The 14,651-nt window shown below is 38.9% G+C and overlaps 1 protein-coding gene across 1 annotated transcript; it reads left to right on the forward strand.

Annotated features, from left to right (window-relative positions):
- The first annotated feature begins 872 nt into the window (after positions 1-872).
- Positions 873-6,806, forward strand: YEATS4 (YEATS domain containing 4). The gene is made up of 7 exons (XM_053405766.1): positions 873-1,134; positions 3,308-3,427; positions 3,900-3,966; positions 4,055-4,149; positions 4,758-4,850; positions 4,927-5,014; positions 6,030-6,806. The coding sequence occupies exons 1-7, from the start codon at positions 1,084-1,086 to the stop codon at positions 6,197-6,199; spliced, it is 684 nt and encodes a 227-aa protein (XP_053261741.1). The 5' UTR covers positions 873-1,083; the 3' UTR covers positions 6,200-6,806.
- Positions 6,807-14,651: the final 7,845 nt, after the last annotated feature.

Below are 14,651 nucleotides of genomic sequence, written 5' to 3' on the forward strand. Positions count from 1 at the left end.
AGTAGTAAGTCAAGCTGTTTAGCTACCAATTCAGCCAAGTATCAGTTGAGCATGCCTCCTGAGGAAAGGGGACGGTATTAATAAGGTAAACAAACCATGTAAGGGAGGATAACCTTGCACTAGTACGCAATCTCATGGTTTAGGAAATCGATTTCACTTGGCATAGCGCTACATCCTGCAGCCATCGGAAAGTTGGATGCCTCGACGTGACTAAGACGCTAGTTGTGTTTCTGTTACTGTACTGTACATCCTTCCTCCAGGACGTTCAGGACAATATAAAAGGTTCTTCCGTTCTTCCTATTTTATCACATGCTTCTGAAGGAAATTAGGCTGAGAGTCATCTAGGCCCAACATCACTCAAAACTGAAGAATTATTAGCATTTGAACCTCTTCTCCCCACCCACCCCGCGTCTGATACGCACTTAACTCGGCGCAAGCACCGTTATATAGAGCTTTATTGCTGAATGAGCATGCTGAGGACTGGACATCTCTGGCTCCCCAAAACAGCGATGCGGACAGCCCAAGCTCGTCGCAAGTTTCTGGTTTAAACAAAAGGGGGGTAGCCAAAAAAAAAAGTCTCCGCATTGTTTTGTTGGAGTCAAAAAGGAAAATGGGCTGAAGTGCGCTTTGAAGCAAGCCGCCCCAATAAGCACAAGGCTTAGCAATTCATATACATTTTTTAATTTGCACTTTTGTTCCGGCACGGCCACACACCCAGAAAACCCAGAAACTTTTGCTGCAGTTTCAGAAAGCAGCGATTTAGTCCCGCCCGCCTACCCAGCGTTTCACCTCCGGGTCACGAGGCCCAGGCAGGAAGGCGCCGCCGCCACCACACGGCCCTCCCCCCCCATCGAGCTCCTCTCCTCACCCGGAAGTTGTTGTTGACCCCGGAGCGGCCGCCGAGGGGAGGTGAATGGGCGCCTCCGAGAGCGGCTCGAGGTTGCCGCGAGCCGTCGCTCCCCGCGTTCTTCTCTCCGCCGCCGGAGGCAAACTGGCGGGTGGCGGAGGCCAGGCCCTACTAGCTCGGCCTCGCTGCTCGACAGCGGCGTGAGGAAGCCTTACTCCCCCTCCCCCCGGTGCAATATGTTCAAGAGAATGGCTGAGTTCGGGCCTGACTCCGGGGGCAGAGTGAAGGTAGGAGCCGGGAGTGGGGAGGAGACTGAGGCGGGGCCAGCTCGGCGCGCTCGGATTCGAAACCGTTGCGCCTCCCTAACGGTTACTTTTGAGTGACAGGGAGGTTCCGAAACCCTGTGGGTGCGTCGGAGTGCGGAGCTGAGAGTCGTTCGTGGGCAGAGCGCTTGCTTTCCGTTCGATTCGGTGCCGCCAGTGTAAAAAGATTTCAGGCGATGCGGAGATTCTCTTCGTGTCCGTCACAATAGACAAGAGGAGGCTGCAGAGGACAACTGGTCCAAGGCAGCGCCGCTTTTCTGTGCTTCTGGACTTGCCTCTTCTTGTTGCATATTCCCATCCATCCCACTTGCCTGTTACTCTCCCCTAGCGTCGTTCAAATAACATTAGAAGTGGCTGCTTTTGGAGATGGATCCCCCATTAAATAGTGTCTTCTAAGGGGAAAATTTATAACGTACCTTAAAGACCGTTGCAAATAATCGCTAGTATGATTGGAATATCACTTGTAGTTTAAGGTTAAATTCTGGAAGAGGTAAAGGGCTTGGATTACCATAAAAGATGTGGGAGGAAAGGATTAATGATAGGACCCACAAAGAGAAGGATGGAAGTCCAAGAGATTCCTTGGAATCTTGTTTTTTATTATTTATGTTTGATAAATCTTTGTAAAATTCTAATTTGAAAAACACACACACATATATATGTATATACCGTATTTTTCGCTCTATAACACGCACCCGACCATAACACGCACGTAGTTTTTAGAGGAGGAAAATCCGTAGGCATGCCACCCGTAGGCATTCCCTTCATAACACGCACAGACATTTCCCCTTACTTTTTAGGAGGAAAAAAGTGAGTGTTATGGTGCAAAAAATACGGTATATATATGAGAGAGAGAAAGAGAGAGAGGCTTCTAAACACTGCAGGTAAGGAGTCCTCAAAACCGTTTCAAATATTTCTTTCTTTCCCTCCCTTCCAGACCAATTTCAACTAGGACCAATTGATCAAACTGGTGTAAATCAGCACAAGTTTAAAACAAATTGATTTGAAGAAATAGTCACATTTTTAGGCACCTAATGCACATACTGCATTGTTAGTAAGGGGCTGTTTAAATTTTTGAATATTGGTACTCTGCCTACTATCCAACGTTCTTGAGGTGGCTTACAGCATATTCTTAAAATATACTAAAATAGACACTGATGTGATGCTTACAAAAGTGTGTATCTTAAGTTTTCCGCTTAGTTCTCTTAATGTTTCAGTAGGTGCTACTGCATCTCCTGACCTAGAATGGATTACGGAAGCAAACAGTTGTTGGTCCCTCACAGGCCAGGGCTTCCTGGCTAGTTCCTTCATCTGCCTCACAAATTCAGTCTTCAGGGAATCTTAGAATTGTAGATTTGGAAGGGACCCCCGAGGGTCATCTAGTTGAACCCCCTGCAATGAAGGAATTGCTGTAAATATGTTAGAAACCTCCTTCCCTGTATTCACATGGTCCAGTTGCCCCTCTTCTGTGGAATCTCTGAGCAATCAAAAATTATCCTGCCCCAACATAGCTGCCTAAATAACTAGACATGAATTTCATCATCTTTCTTTTGTGTGTGTGTCTCATTAATTGGGTGCAGTTATTTAGTCATTCAGAAGGCTGTAAATCAGTTAATTGGCTAAGTGTGTGTAGGATTGGACCACACACGTTATGTTTTGAGTCTTCATCCATAACACGATTGTTTGTTGGCTTACGTCTATCTTTTCTTTCATCATGATGCTCAAGGCAGTTTTCGTGTGTGTGTTCATGTTCCCAGTCAGACTTCCATCCAGGTGTTGAAGGGAGCCAAAGCCAGATCTGCTTAGCAAAAACATGGTGTATATTTTAGGGGAGGGAAGTAATTTTGCCCCACCACCCAACTGGTTCCTCAACATTATAGTGAATTTTGGAAATTGTATCTATGAAGCAAGTTTTGACAGTTACTCTAGTTAGAAATTTAGGAGAAAAAAATAGATATTTTATATTTAAACTTAGGCACATTGAATTTGTTGGAACAAAAACCAGTGACATTATTACTGTCACTCTCGGAATACATATTTTGGTAGATAATGCAGGAAAGATTAGTTTATCTAGAAAGTAAGTTTTTATGTTAAGCAGATTTATGAAAAACATTGTCATGCCTCTTTTTCTCACTTGAAGGGTGTTACTATTGTGAAACCTATTGTTTATGGAAATGTTGCACGCTATTTTGGGAAGAAACGAGAAGAAGATGGACACACACATCAGTGGACAGTTTATGTTAAGCCTTACAGAAATGAGGTAAACTGAATCGTTCTTGGATAACTTTATATAACATATGCGTACACCTGTGCGAATTCTAATTGTTTTCTGACCAATCCTGATCTCTTGAACACTGCTCATGTCTTAGATATCAAACTAGGATAACTATGTATGCAGCTTTCAATATAAGGAACTCTACAGTAAAATTTAAAAAAATGTGACTGCATAGGTACAAATATAAGGAATACCTTTGGAAAGATTGCAGTATTTGACTACTGTCTGAATTGTGTGTGGAATGTGCTTAACTTTTCAGTAAATAGACTCATGGCATGTTTCAGAAAGCATCTTGGGGGAAATCAGATTAGAGGTCACACAAATGTTACAAGAATCAGCAGCTTATATACTGCTAATACTCATAAGTATTTCTCTGGTAAGCAGTATAGAAGAACACAATGAAACACTGTAAAGTATATTATTGAATGTGTAAGTAACGGTTGACTATTTGTTCCAGGATATGTCTGCATATGTAAAGAAAATCCAGTTTAAGTTACATGAAAGCTATGGTAATCCATTAAGAGGTATGACTTTAAAAATTTAGTTGATACAACATATGAAATAGTTTTCAAAGAAGAAATGGCTTATGTTACTTTTTTTCCTCTCTCTTAGTTGTAACTAAGCCACCTTACGAAATCACTGAAACAGGCTGGGGTGAATTTGAAATCATCATCAAGATATTTTTTATTGATCCTAATGAAAGACCTGTGAGTATTCATATATGCATGCATGAATAGCAAAGATCTATTTTTAATACCTGGTTATTCTGAAGAAGCCAAATTCTGTTTCAGATTGACTAGGGATTAGCAGTCCATTGGGAAAGATTCCTTTGTTTTTTAAAAGTTGCTTATAGTGTATGCAGTTTGACCTATGATGAAATGAGACCTATGGACATTCTGTATTTTAAACCACTGTTAAAGGGAAAAGAGCCCAGTGTGTAAAAATTAGTGGCATCCCTAATTTGTGTGCTAAGCAGTATCTGTATATTTAATTATACAATTAATTGGTTTGTAAAGAACCCTAGTTTTCTAAATACTGTTGTTTTATCTATCCAGTGGCTTATACCAGGCCAGAGTAAGAGCAGCAAATATTTTGAGAACTGACACAGACAGCATTAAATGTAGGGAAAATACTTTCAAAGTACTGTTGGGTTTTTAAAAAATGAGTTGAATTAATTAAATCTTAATCAGTATGGTAAATTCTTACTCTGAATGAATGCTCCTTTTGTGCTGGCCACTATGGCTCTGGAATGTAGACAGTTAAAACACTCAATAACAGTTGTACAGGTTATTCTTATTATTTTTGTCTTGCACAGGTAACTCTGTATCACTTGCTGAAGCTGTTTCAGTCTGACACTAATGCAATCCTGGGGAAGAAAACTGTAGTTTCTGAATTTTATGATGAGATGGTAAGAAAATAAAAGTATTGTGGGGAAATTATCCATTGTAGCTGATGTATTAAATTTATTAATATTTTTTCATTAGATATTTCAGGATCCTACTGCTATGATGCAACAGCTGCTGACTACATCTCGTCAGTTAACTCTTGGTGCTTATAAGCATGAAACAGAGTGTAAGTGCTAATAAGTGTGAATTTTCTATGAACTTTACTTGAAATTGTGTTTTTGTGAACTGTCTGCTATATCTTTTACATGAAGTATATTTTGAAAGAAATGTTTATTATGATGGATAGTATATAGTGACCAGTTCCCTTAGAAAAAGAAATCTGATTCTTACTGTTGCTATCAGTCCAGATATAGAGCAGTAAATGTGAATGGCTTAGCTCTGTATACTAGGAATTTTGAGATGCAACAAAGTAAGCCCTCAAAGCAGAATTACAGCACTTAAAAAGCACATGGTTTTTTCTACCCACAAGTAAAAAAGAGTCCTGTTAACAGTATACAAATTCTAGATTCTTTAAATATGAATTATATACAACAGCTGACCTGAATAGTTTTGCAGGAATTCAGAGTGTTGGAAAGGACCTCCAAAGTAATCTAATCCAACCCCTTGCTACACAAGAATGCCACTCTGCCCCATCCCTGATAGGCCACCCAGCCAATGCTTTAAAACCTCTAACGAAGGAGAGTGCCCTATTTTCAAAGGCAGTCTGCTCTATTGGCAAACAGTTCATACCGTCAGGAAGTCTCTTTTTCTATAAAAAAAGAACTTTATTCCAAAACCGAAAAAGAATTACAAACATCAAATTCAAAATCCATATTCATTTTGTAACATAAGCCTATTACATAGTTGACTAGATTAAAATATACCTAATTGCTATAGACTTCCTTTTGCTATATATAAATGCAACGCAATTAGAAATATTTCTAGTATATTTATAATACAGTCAGGAAGTCTCATTGGTTCAGGTCCTACTCTCTGGAGCAAATTTTGTCTTGGAAATCAAGCTGGTCAAACACAGGCAAAGAAGTTCACACTTGAATGCCCATCTACCCTGTTTTAATCTATTATATTCTAAACAATATACAATGGATCAAACAGAGTTCATTATGTTTTCTAATTATTCAGCTGTGCTTTGGAATTCTCCTAACTTAGCAAAATGCTGCATATGTCTTTCTTGCTCTCAGTTGCCAACGTAGAAGTAAAAACCAGGGAGAAGCTGGAAGCTGCCAAGAAGAAAACCAGTTTTGAGATTGCTGAACTTAAAGAAAGATTAAAAGCAAGCCGTGAAACGATCAACTGCTTGAAAAATGAAATCAGAAAACTTGAGGATGATGATCAGTCTAAAGACATATAACAAATAGCTACATATTAAAGGACTAAAAGTGAAACCTCTTGTTATCATGCAACCAATAATGTATCTTCTAAGATTTTGTAAGAGCAAAATAAGTTCCAGGGGTTTTTTTGGGTGGGGGGGAGGGGGAAATTTGGTGTGTTATATTTCACTACTTGAATGTTTAATAATAAAATGTTATTTTCATAGTTTAAATTACAATTGTCTTTCCATCTTTCTTTAAATAGGGTGGTGTAAAATTTAAGTTTTATTTATCAAGTTACCTTTATGGTACACTATACCCCATTCAAGTGTGTTCATATTGTAGTTTACTGAGGTTTATATGAAAACCTTTCACAATATTGCTGTTTAATGAGAGTAACATTTGATTGCTTGATACACTCCATTGACCTGAATATAAGAGGAAAATCTTAGCTTTGTTGATATATAAAGTATGCCTCTGCTTCCAGACTAGTCAGAATTATCTGATAAAACTACTGTTGGACAAAGAACAATTACTGGTGGGTTTTACATTGACCAAACTATAAATCAGATTATTATTGATGGGGTATTGGAGGCAATAACAATGTTTGTTGCTTTGAGTTGCCTGAATAAAAGTACTGTATGGGAAGCATCTTGTATACTTTTTGTTTAGTACTTGAAAATATAATAGGATATGGACAGATAGCTATTTTATCATAAATTATCTGTAAGATTTATCATGCCACCTGACAATATGCAATTTGAACATAATTCCATTTAATCTTTTTGGTGCAATTCTCATATATATTACTAAATATCTTCCACTAACTTTGATGAAAATTAGCAAATTCCTAATTTTCTGTGCTGTGTAAATAAAAACCCAAAGGCATCCCTATGCATGGGTAGGCACTAGAGATAGATCAGTGCATAGGTTAACGTTTATCAGTGTAACAGCAATGGACACACATCTGCCTGCAGAGGCCATCCCTGGCACCAACAAGGTCCCTTCCTCCTGCTGAAATGAGGATTAAAAGAAGATGGTATATCTGGGGTACCCAAAAGGAATTCTCTCATTTTCGAATGTGTCCACAGGCCCAAACATTTTGGTGTCTCCAGGCATAGGCAGACAAAAGGCATGTTTTGAATAGAGCACTTGAGCTGTGTTCTGAGGGTTGCCTGAACATGAAATGTTTCAATGTGGATTTTTTAAAATTCACATTTGTATGAATGCAAGTAGACCCCTCCATGTTGAAAGAGGCACACAAAAAAGCCTGCAGACCTGTGCTCAAACATGGGATCCTCAGTGGCTGATGGACACTGCAGGTAAGACTTGCCTGCATGCGCCTGTTCTGTCCCCACATTTTAAAGTGTTCAAGTGTCTTCCTGGACATGGCTATAGTGTCTGCTGACAGCTGGGATTCTTGCGGAGATTGCTGGACTAGGTGGACCTTGTATCAGTCCATCAAAACAAGAGTTTGTGCTTGGGTTTGCAGTATTTTAAGTCAAACTTCCCTTTCTACTTTGCATTCTTTCCCAATTCAGACCACAGCATAACATAAAGTATCTAAAATGAGGAATAAGAGAATTGAGTTGGGTTGTTGTCGTCTACTATGAATGAAAGTTGGCAAGAGTACTTTAAGCTCTTTCCTGTAAAACCTGTGCCCACAAACTCTGGCCACCTAAAAGATTCATAATAATAAAGAGTGTATTACCTGGGAGAGTAGGTGGGCCAGAAAAAGTTTATGATGACTACAGCTCCAGCTAACTTAAGCCAAATGCTATGGAGTCAGCCATTGCCCCTGGTTCATTAGTCCATTTTATCCAAGCAGAAACGTTTTTTTAAAAAATGCACTGTACTATAATTGAGGCTGGCCACCCCCATGCTGAAGCTATGCAGATTCTGAGTCTGCTTAGTACCTGGATGGAAGACTACCGGGAACCACATGTATACCTCCTTGGATTCCTTAACATTAAAGGGTGTGTGTGTAAGGTACAAAACATCCTTAAATATATTGGTATGTATCAGGGGTTTCTAGAACTGAATATCTTCATACCATCTAATAATAATAATAATAATAAATATATTTCTACCCTGCCCTCCCCAGCCAAGACCAGGCTCAGGGCAGCTAACACCAGGTAAAAACAATTGATTAAAATACAACTTAAAAACAAGATTAAGTACAACATTAAAATGCAGCCTCATTTCAGTAGAAACTCAAATCAAAAACTTTTTTGGAGATGAAAACATCAAATCTTCACTGGCAACTATCCAGACTGGTCCTACGTGGGCCAGAAAAAAGCCAGGGAAGTCCTCTTTAATCTCTCTTTAATACTATTTAATTTGGTATCACTGTATTTACTGGGTTTTCTTAAGGAAGGTAGGGTTTTTTTGGGGGGGGGTTTTCATACCTACTATTTTCTAATTGGAAAAGATAAATGGCTTTGTGCCAAAAGGCAAACTTTCAAGTGGGAGAACAGTACTTAAGAAAATCAGTTGCACGTGATCCTATTTATTTAGTGCAGTAGGAGTTTTGAGCCAATCTGGATGATGCCAAATTAGAAGAGTTGAGAAATTAGAAGAAATTCATTCATATAGGGCAGATTTGTGATATTTGCCATCAGCTGGGCTCAAAGCTGATGGCTATGCCCCACCCACCACTACTGAATCAGTTTTTAACCTCATTGTTCTACTCTAATAACTTGTGTTTATGCATCAAACGCCTTCCTTAGTTTTGATCAACTGTTCCAACATTGTGCAGCAGGTGGCAGCTGTGTACAAAATCACTGCTGTTCTGTTTTTAATGGGAACCTTTGGTAAAGGGGCAAAAGTTCTCTCAAGGCCCATAATAAAATGGCTTCTACAATTCAGATGCTTTAGTACCTTAAAAATTTCTTAAAGTGATGATATACTGAATTTTTGCCTCTCTTTAACGCTGATAAAAGAAAATAAAGAGCTCAAGCAACAAAACTGGGCATTCCAGAGTTCGGTTGTTAAAAAAAAGTTGGCAGAGTTTAAATATTATTGAATGCACAATATGATTTAATCCTGAGGTTTATGACACAGGGTCAACTATCAGTTCTGGGGCAAATTTGCCTCCAAATTTGGCAAAAGTGCCAAAAATTATATTTAAAATAGGTATTGTGTTGGGGTGGGTGAAACCCATTGCCCTAATGGGGGGGTTGCCTTCTCCCCAGTCATCAGACTGAGCATTGAATGAGTGGAAAGGGAACAATAATCACCTCTCAGCTGATCAGCATAAGTCAGTTGAGGAGATGCTGTGTGGCACTGTGCCTGCCTTGAGTGCTTGTGTCCTGCCTTCATGCCTGAGATTGTGGGATACTGACATCCACTTTTGGCCACACCCATCCAAAGCCGATAATTGACCAATTATCTGGACACAGCAACCACCCACCCACAGTGTTTCTTGCCAGGATTCAAACTCAGTTTGTTGTTTTATTATTATTATTATTAAGGGTTTTCTTGTTATACAGTGTAAGTGTAATGCCTCATATTTCCCCCCCCCATGTAACATTTTTACAAATCCGTTTCATTTGTTGAGGCATTAGGGGGAGAAGAAAAAAGAAAAAGAAAAAAAAGAAAGGGGGGATGGAGAGAGGGAAGATGGATGGGGGTGGGGTCGGGTGGCGGTGTTTCTATTATGCTTAATGTATGTAGAGTTTGGTGTCAGCGTTGTTTGTGTTGTTCACTTGTGTTCCTTTGGTGGTGAGAGAGGTTGGGGTTGGCCTAGGGTGTGATTGTTTGTTTGTGATTGGCTGTGGTGATCTTTGTTTTCGTGTGTGAGTGAGGTGGGTGGGTGTTTTGGATCAGGTTAGCCATATTGATTTGTATGCTGTTGGTGGATTATTGTCATTGTCCTGTTGGGCTGTGTATGTGAAAAAGGGGAGCCATACCGGGGTCAAGGTGTCTTCTTCTGTTTGTCCCCGTGTCAGTTTCAGTTTATTAGTTAATTTTTCTAGTAGGGCTGTTTCCCATACTATTTGGTACCATTGGTCCATGCTTACTCCTGACTCAAACTCAGTTTGTTGGCCTCCATCCAACTCACCACTGAGTCTAGGCACCAGTCCAGGGCTTACAAGGCATCTTTCTCATTTGGATGTTATGGAGAAACAGAACTGGGTTTTGATGTAAGTAAAAAATAATAATAATGCTCCTTTTCCCTTATGGGGTACGCAGGAGCCCATATAGAGTCCTTTTGTAGGTTCTCTATCAGTAGGAGAAAATAACAGAGACCAACCAGAGAATATTGAGAAGCAAAGCAGCTAGTAAGCCTGATCTTTATTAACTGTTGCAACAGGGTGTTCCCCCACATGCAGGAGAGAGGAGGAGGACCCCCAAAAAGGTGTGCCAGCCCTTATGTAGAATTTTCAAATTGCCAACCCTCAAACTCCAGACCACCCCCCAGAAACATCATACATACATCACAGAAGGTGTAGCCCAAGACCACCCTCCACAAACATCATACCTACATCACAGAAAAGGTGGTCTACAACAGAAATTTGAATGTTGTTGTTTTTCCTGTCTGCCAGGTTATCTGATAATGCCTTAACTGATTGCCTTTCCTGGTAGTCTGGCCATTCCTTTGAGGTGGTAATTACTTAATTCCTGAGACAATGGGAAGGTTCCCTCACCCCCTCCCTCCTTGCAGAGAAACATTTGGTCAGTTTGGGAGTCAAAATGGTTTCAGGACTGTCTTCCTGTGCTGCCTCAGACATGTGGTTTATATATTTATGTATGTTTTTGCTTCGTGCATTTATGAACATTTATTATATATATAAGACCTTAAAATTATTATAACAGTTTCATCAGCGTACTAATGGGACCTCACCCCAAATCTCCTAATGAATGCTCCCAACGGCTTTATATAGATGTTAAACAGCACTGGGGACAAGATGGTACCCTGTGGCACAACTGCCAGGGGACCAAAAAGCAATGAATTCTCTGAAACTGACCCTGGAGATAGAATCAAATCGCTAGGGAAAACACAAAAATATTCCTGTATGCAACATTGGCGGTGAGAATCCTAGTTGCCAAAAATTGGAAAAACGAGTCAACAAAAAAAAAAAAGAATGGCAAGAAAAATTATTTGATTACCTTGAGTTGGCTAGAATGACAGTTGCAATTAGGGATCAGTCTAAACAAAAAATTCAAAAGGAATGGGGAAAATAGAGAGATTATCTTTAAAAGCAGTGCCCTCAAATTAATACCTGGACTTGTTTTGATTAACTTTTGCAAAACAAATTAAGGTATAAAAGTCTAAAATAGAAAGAAAAGTAGGAAAAAATGAAATGAGAAGGAAACAGTTTATTAAATATTAAAGTAGACCTGCGCTGAGGGCGAAGGAAGTTAATTAGAAGAAAACAAGAAGTGAAATATGGTTATATGTTTATTATTTGTTTAGTATTTGTATCTATATTCGTATTTGCATTTTCTTTTTAAATTTATTCTTTTAGTGTTGTGTGTGTTTGTGTTGCAACAATAAAATTTATATATATAAAAAAGAGAGAGGATTCAATGCACTGTTCATTTCATTTTCCTACAATGGAAAATAAGAGATGCAAATGTCTCTATTCATTCTTTAAAGATGGAGAAGCAAGGGTCAAACTTAAAAAAAAATAAAAATCTTCATTTAAATCACATGGAGGTTTGCCAGGAAATTAACTAATTTAGCATTACCAAAACAAAAAGAAGAACAAATGTTAATACTTATGTGAATAAATTATTTTAATAGGATCTTAATTTCAATTTTAACACAGAGGCAGAGATAGTTGAGAGTTCTGAGATGTGAATTTATGCCTGGATTGGGAATAGCCTTGGGTGGAGGGAGAACTGCAGGGTCTGGTGTCCAGGAATTTTATGCAGAATTATCAGGGTGGTGGTTGAAACAAAATAAAATTTTAAAAAATTCCTTCCAGTAGCACCTTAGAGACCAACTAAGTGTTCTTTTTAAAAATCTTTATTGTTATTTTCCAGCAATTCAGGACCTACAGTTTTGCTGCTTGGTTTTAGGACTCCGGTTGCTTCCAATATTTGTATGTTTATAGCTAAATAAAACAAGAATCAGTTTATAAGTCTCTAGTCAAGTGCACTATTCTGTAAAGGAAACAAACGTAGCATTGCTACCAGACTTTTCACAGGGAAGTAGGGAATGCTCAACACTGGAGAAAAGTGTAGGATTTTTGTTTCCCTGGAGAGAAACTGTGAGCTGGTGAGCGAGCCAAGATGAAGCCAATCATGTGATTTTGAAAACCAAGTATCTCAATAGTAAGTTCAGCAGAAAATGGATGCTTCCCAGCAGCAGTTTAATAAGGACCTTAAAAGCAAACCTAAAAGAATATGATAAAGCACTGTGAAGGAAAATCTGGGGGCTGCACACAAGGAGGTGAGAGCTTTGATCTGCTGACAGAACTTCACTACCAGATTTCACAGAGGAGAAAACGTTTGTAGATCTTAACTCTGTAAGGAGGTTATTATAGATTCATTGATAGATATCTCCCAGTTGTATTTTCTGTTCGGTAATACATTGTAATATAAGCTCTTATCATCCTTTGTAAGTGTAAAAATAGTTGCGGAGAAATATATATTGGCCAAAGAGACATCATGCACCATTGTATACACCGTGTCATCTGAATGGTACATGCAGGGATAAAAGTACAGCATTCTCTCTCATGATAGGAAACATTGCTGCTTCAGCATATATCTATTATATAGAATAGTCTCTGTTGGTTTGGTTCCACAGGATTCCTAGATGGCAATCATAAACAAATTTACCATGGAGTAACTACATTTAATCCCGTGGAATTTAGAAGTACAGTGGTACCTCGGGTTAAGTACTTAATTCGTTCTGGAGGTCTGTTCTTAACCTGAAGCACCACTTTAGCTAATGGGGCCTCCTGCTGCTGACGCACCGCCACAGCGCGATTTCTGTTCTCATCCTGAAGCAAAGTTCTTAACCTGAGGTAATATTTCTGGGTTAGCAGAGTCTGTAACCTGAAGCATATGTAACCCAAGGTACCACTGTAACCATACTTAAGATCACATTGCTGGCTAGTTAGCAACTTTCAGATGAGAGGAACATTGTTTAAAAATATGTGGAAATTCTTTCCCAAGGAACCAATTAACCATTATGCTCAGTAAGTGATAGTGTAGTACTTTGCCGGGGACGGGGACAGGGACGGGACAGTAGCAGAGTAATAATCATCTATGAGTATTTAATTGCAGAGTTACTGACTTTCCCTGCTGCCTGAATTGAGATTCTTTAGCATTTATCAGAGCTCTGAATGTGGTACCTTTTTATCATATGGCATAAAAGGAATGGCTCTCTTCCCACCTGCCTGAAAGTATTCTAAAGATAATAATAATAATAATAATAATAATAATAATAATAATAATAATTTTATTCATACCCCGCCCATCTGGCTGGGTTTCGCCAGCCACAATGCTTGTAATAGGAGAAAAATGGTAAATTTCATGCCAGATATGGAAGGTTGCCTGCTTTCACAGTCAGTTATTTGAGTGTATTTTTGCCGTCAGAGAAAAGTGTAATGTGTGGGGTCCAGAAAAGATGCGGAGGGTGCTTATACTACTTTAAATGCAGCCCTGTTTTTCATGCGCAGGAGTGCATCTCTCAGATACACGCCACAAGGGATTGTGGGAAATCATCTGGTGAGGAATGAGGCACTCCTGCAAGCTAAAGGAGAACATGGGAAAGAATAAGGAACAATTTATTTAGCAGATATATTCCACAGTGTAAAAACAAGTTATGCTGCTTGACTGCTCTTTAGACTACGGGGCTGGCTACTTTCTAAAACAATATAGGTCACAGGTGAAAATATGTAGTCTATGCAGTCTAATCTCCATCACAAAAGCACCACACAATAGCTGTTCTTTCTTTTAAGAGTGCAAGGAGTGGAATAATAGGGGCATGACAGGTCAAGATTGAGATGCCTTGGGAGAAAGAGAAGCAGATGCAGGCCCCAACCATACAGACAATGATATGTGAGCAATTTAAGGCTGCAATGCAAAGCATACTTAAAAGTACAGACCAGAACATGGCTACAATCAGGATGCAGAACAAAAGACCTAAGAAGGCTACCCTCTTGCAGGATATTTGGTTGTGGCTTTATTTATTTTTAACAAAACTACTAGAAAATTAACTCTTAAGCAAGATAGAAATAAATGATATACAGATTTTTATTTGTTAACAACAGCTAATTCCTGGTTATCCAACACTGTGCAATGAAATAGAATAATGGTCCCAGTTGTACTAAAAAATATTAAGAATCTTGCGGGTAGACTAGATACATTCCTATCAACAAATTCTGAAGTTGTTTCCTAAATATGTAATTTTGGTAAATGATAAATTCACATGTCTATTTAATTTTAATAATTTTGGCATAACAAAAATTGTGCTAATATAAAAACTCTGAGCAACGTTTATCTGATATGTTGCTTTGTTACGCATGCGTTCCTGGA

Source organism: Podarcis raffonei, chromosome 10 (assembly GCF_027172205.1).
Source record: "Podarcis raffonei isolate rPodRaf1 chromosome 10, rPodRaf1.pri, whole genome shotgun sequence".
In the NCBI taxonomy this organism is placed as follows: Eukaryota; Metazoa; Chordata; class Lepidosauria; order Squamata; family Lacertidae; genus Podarcis; species Podarcis raffonei.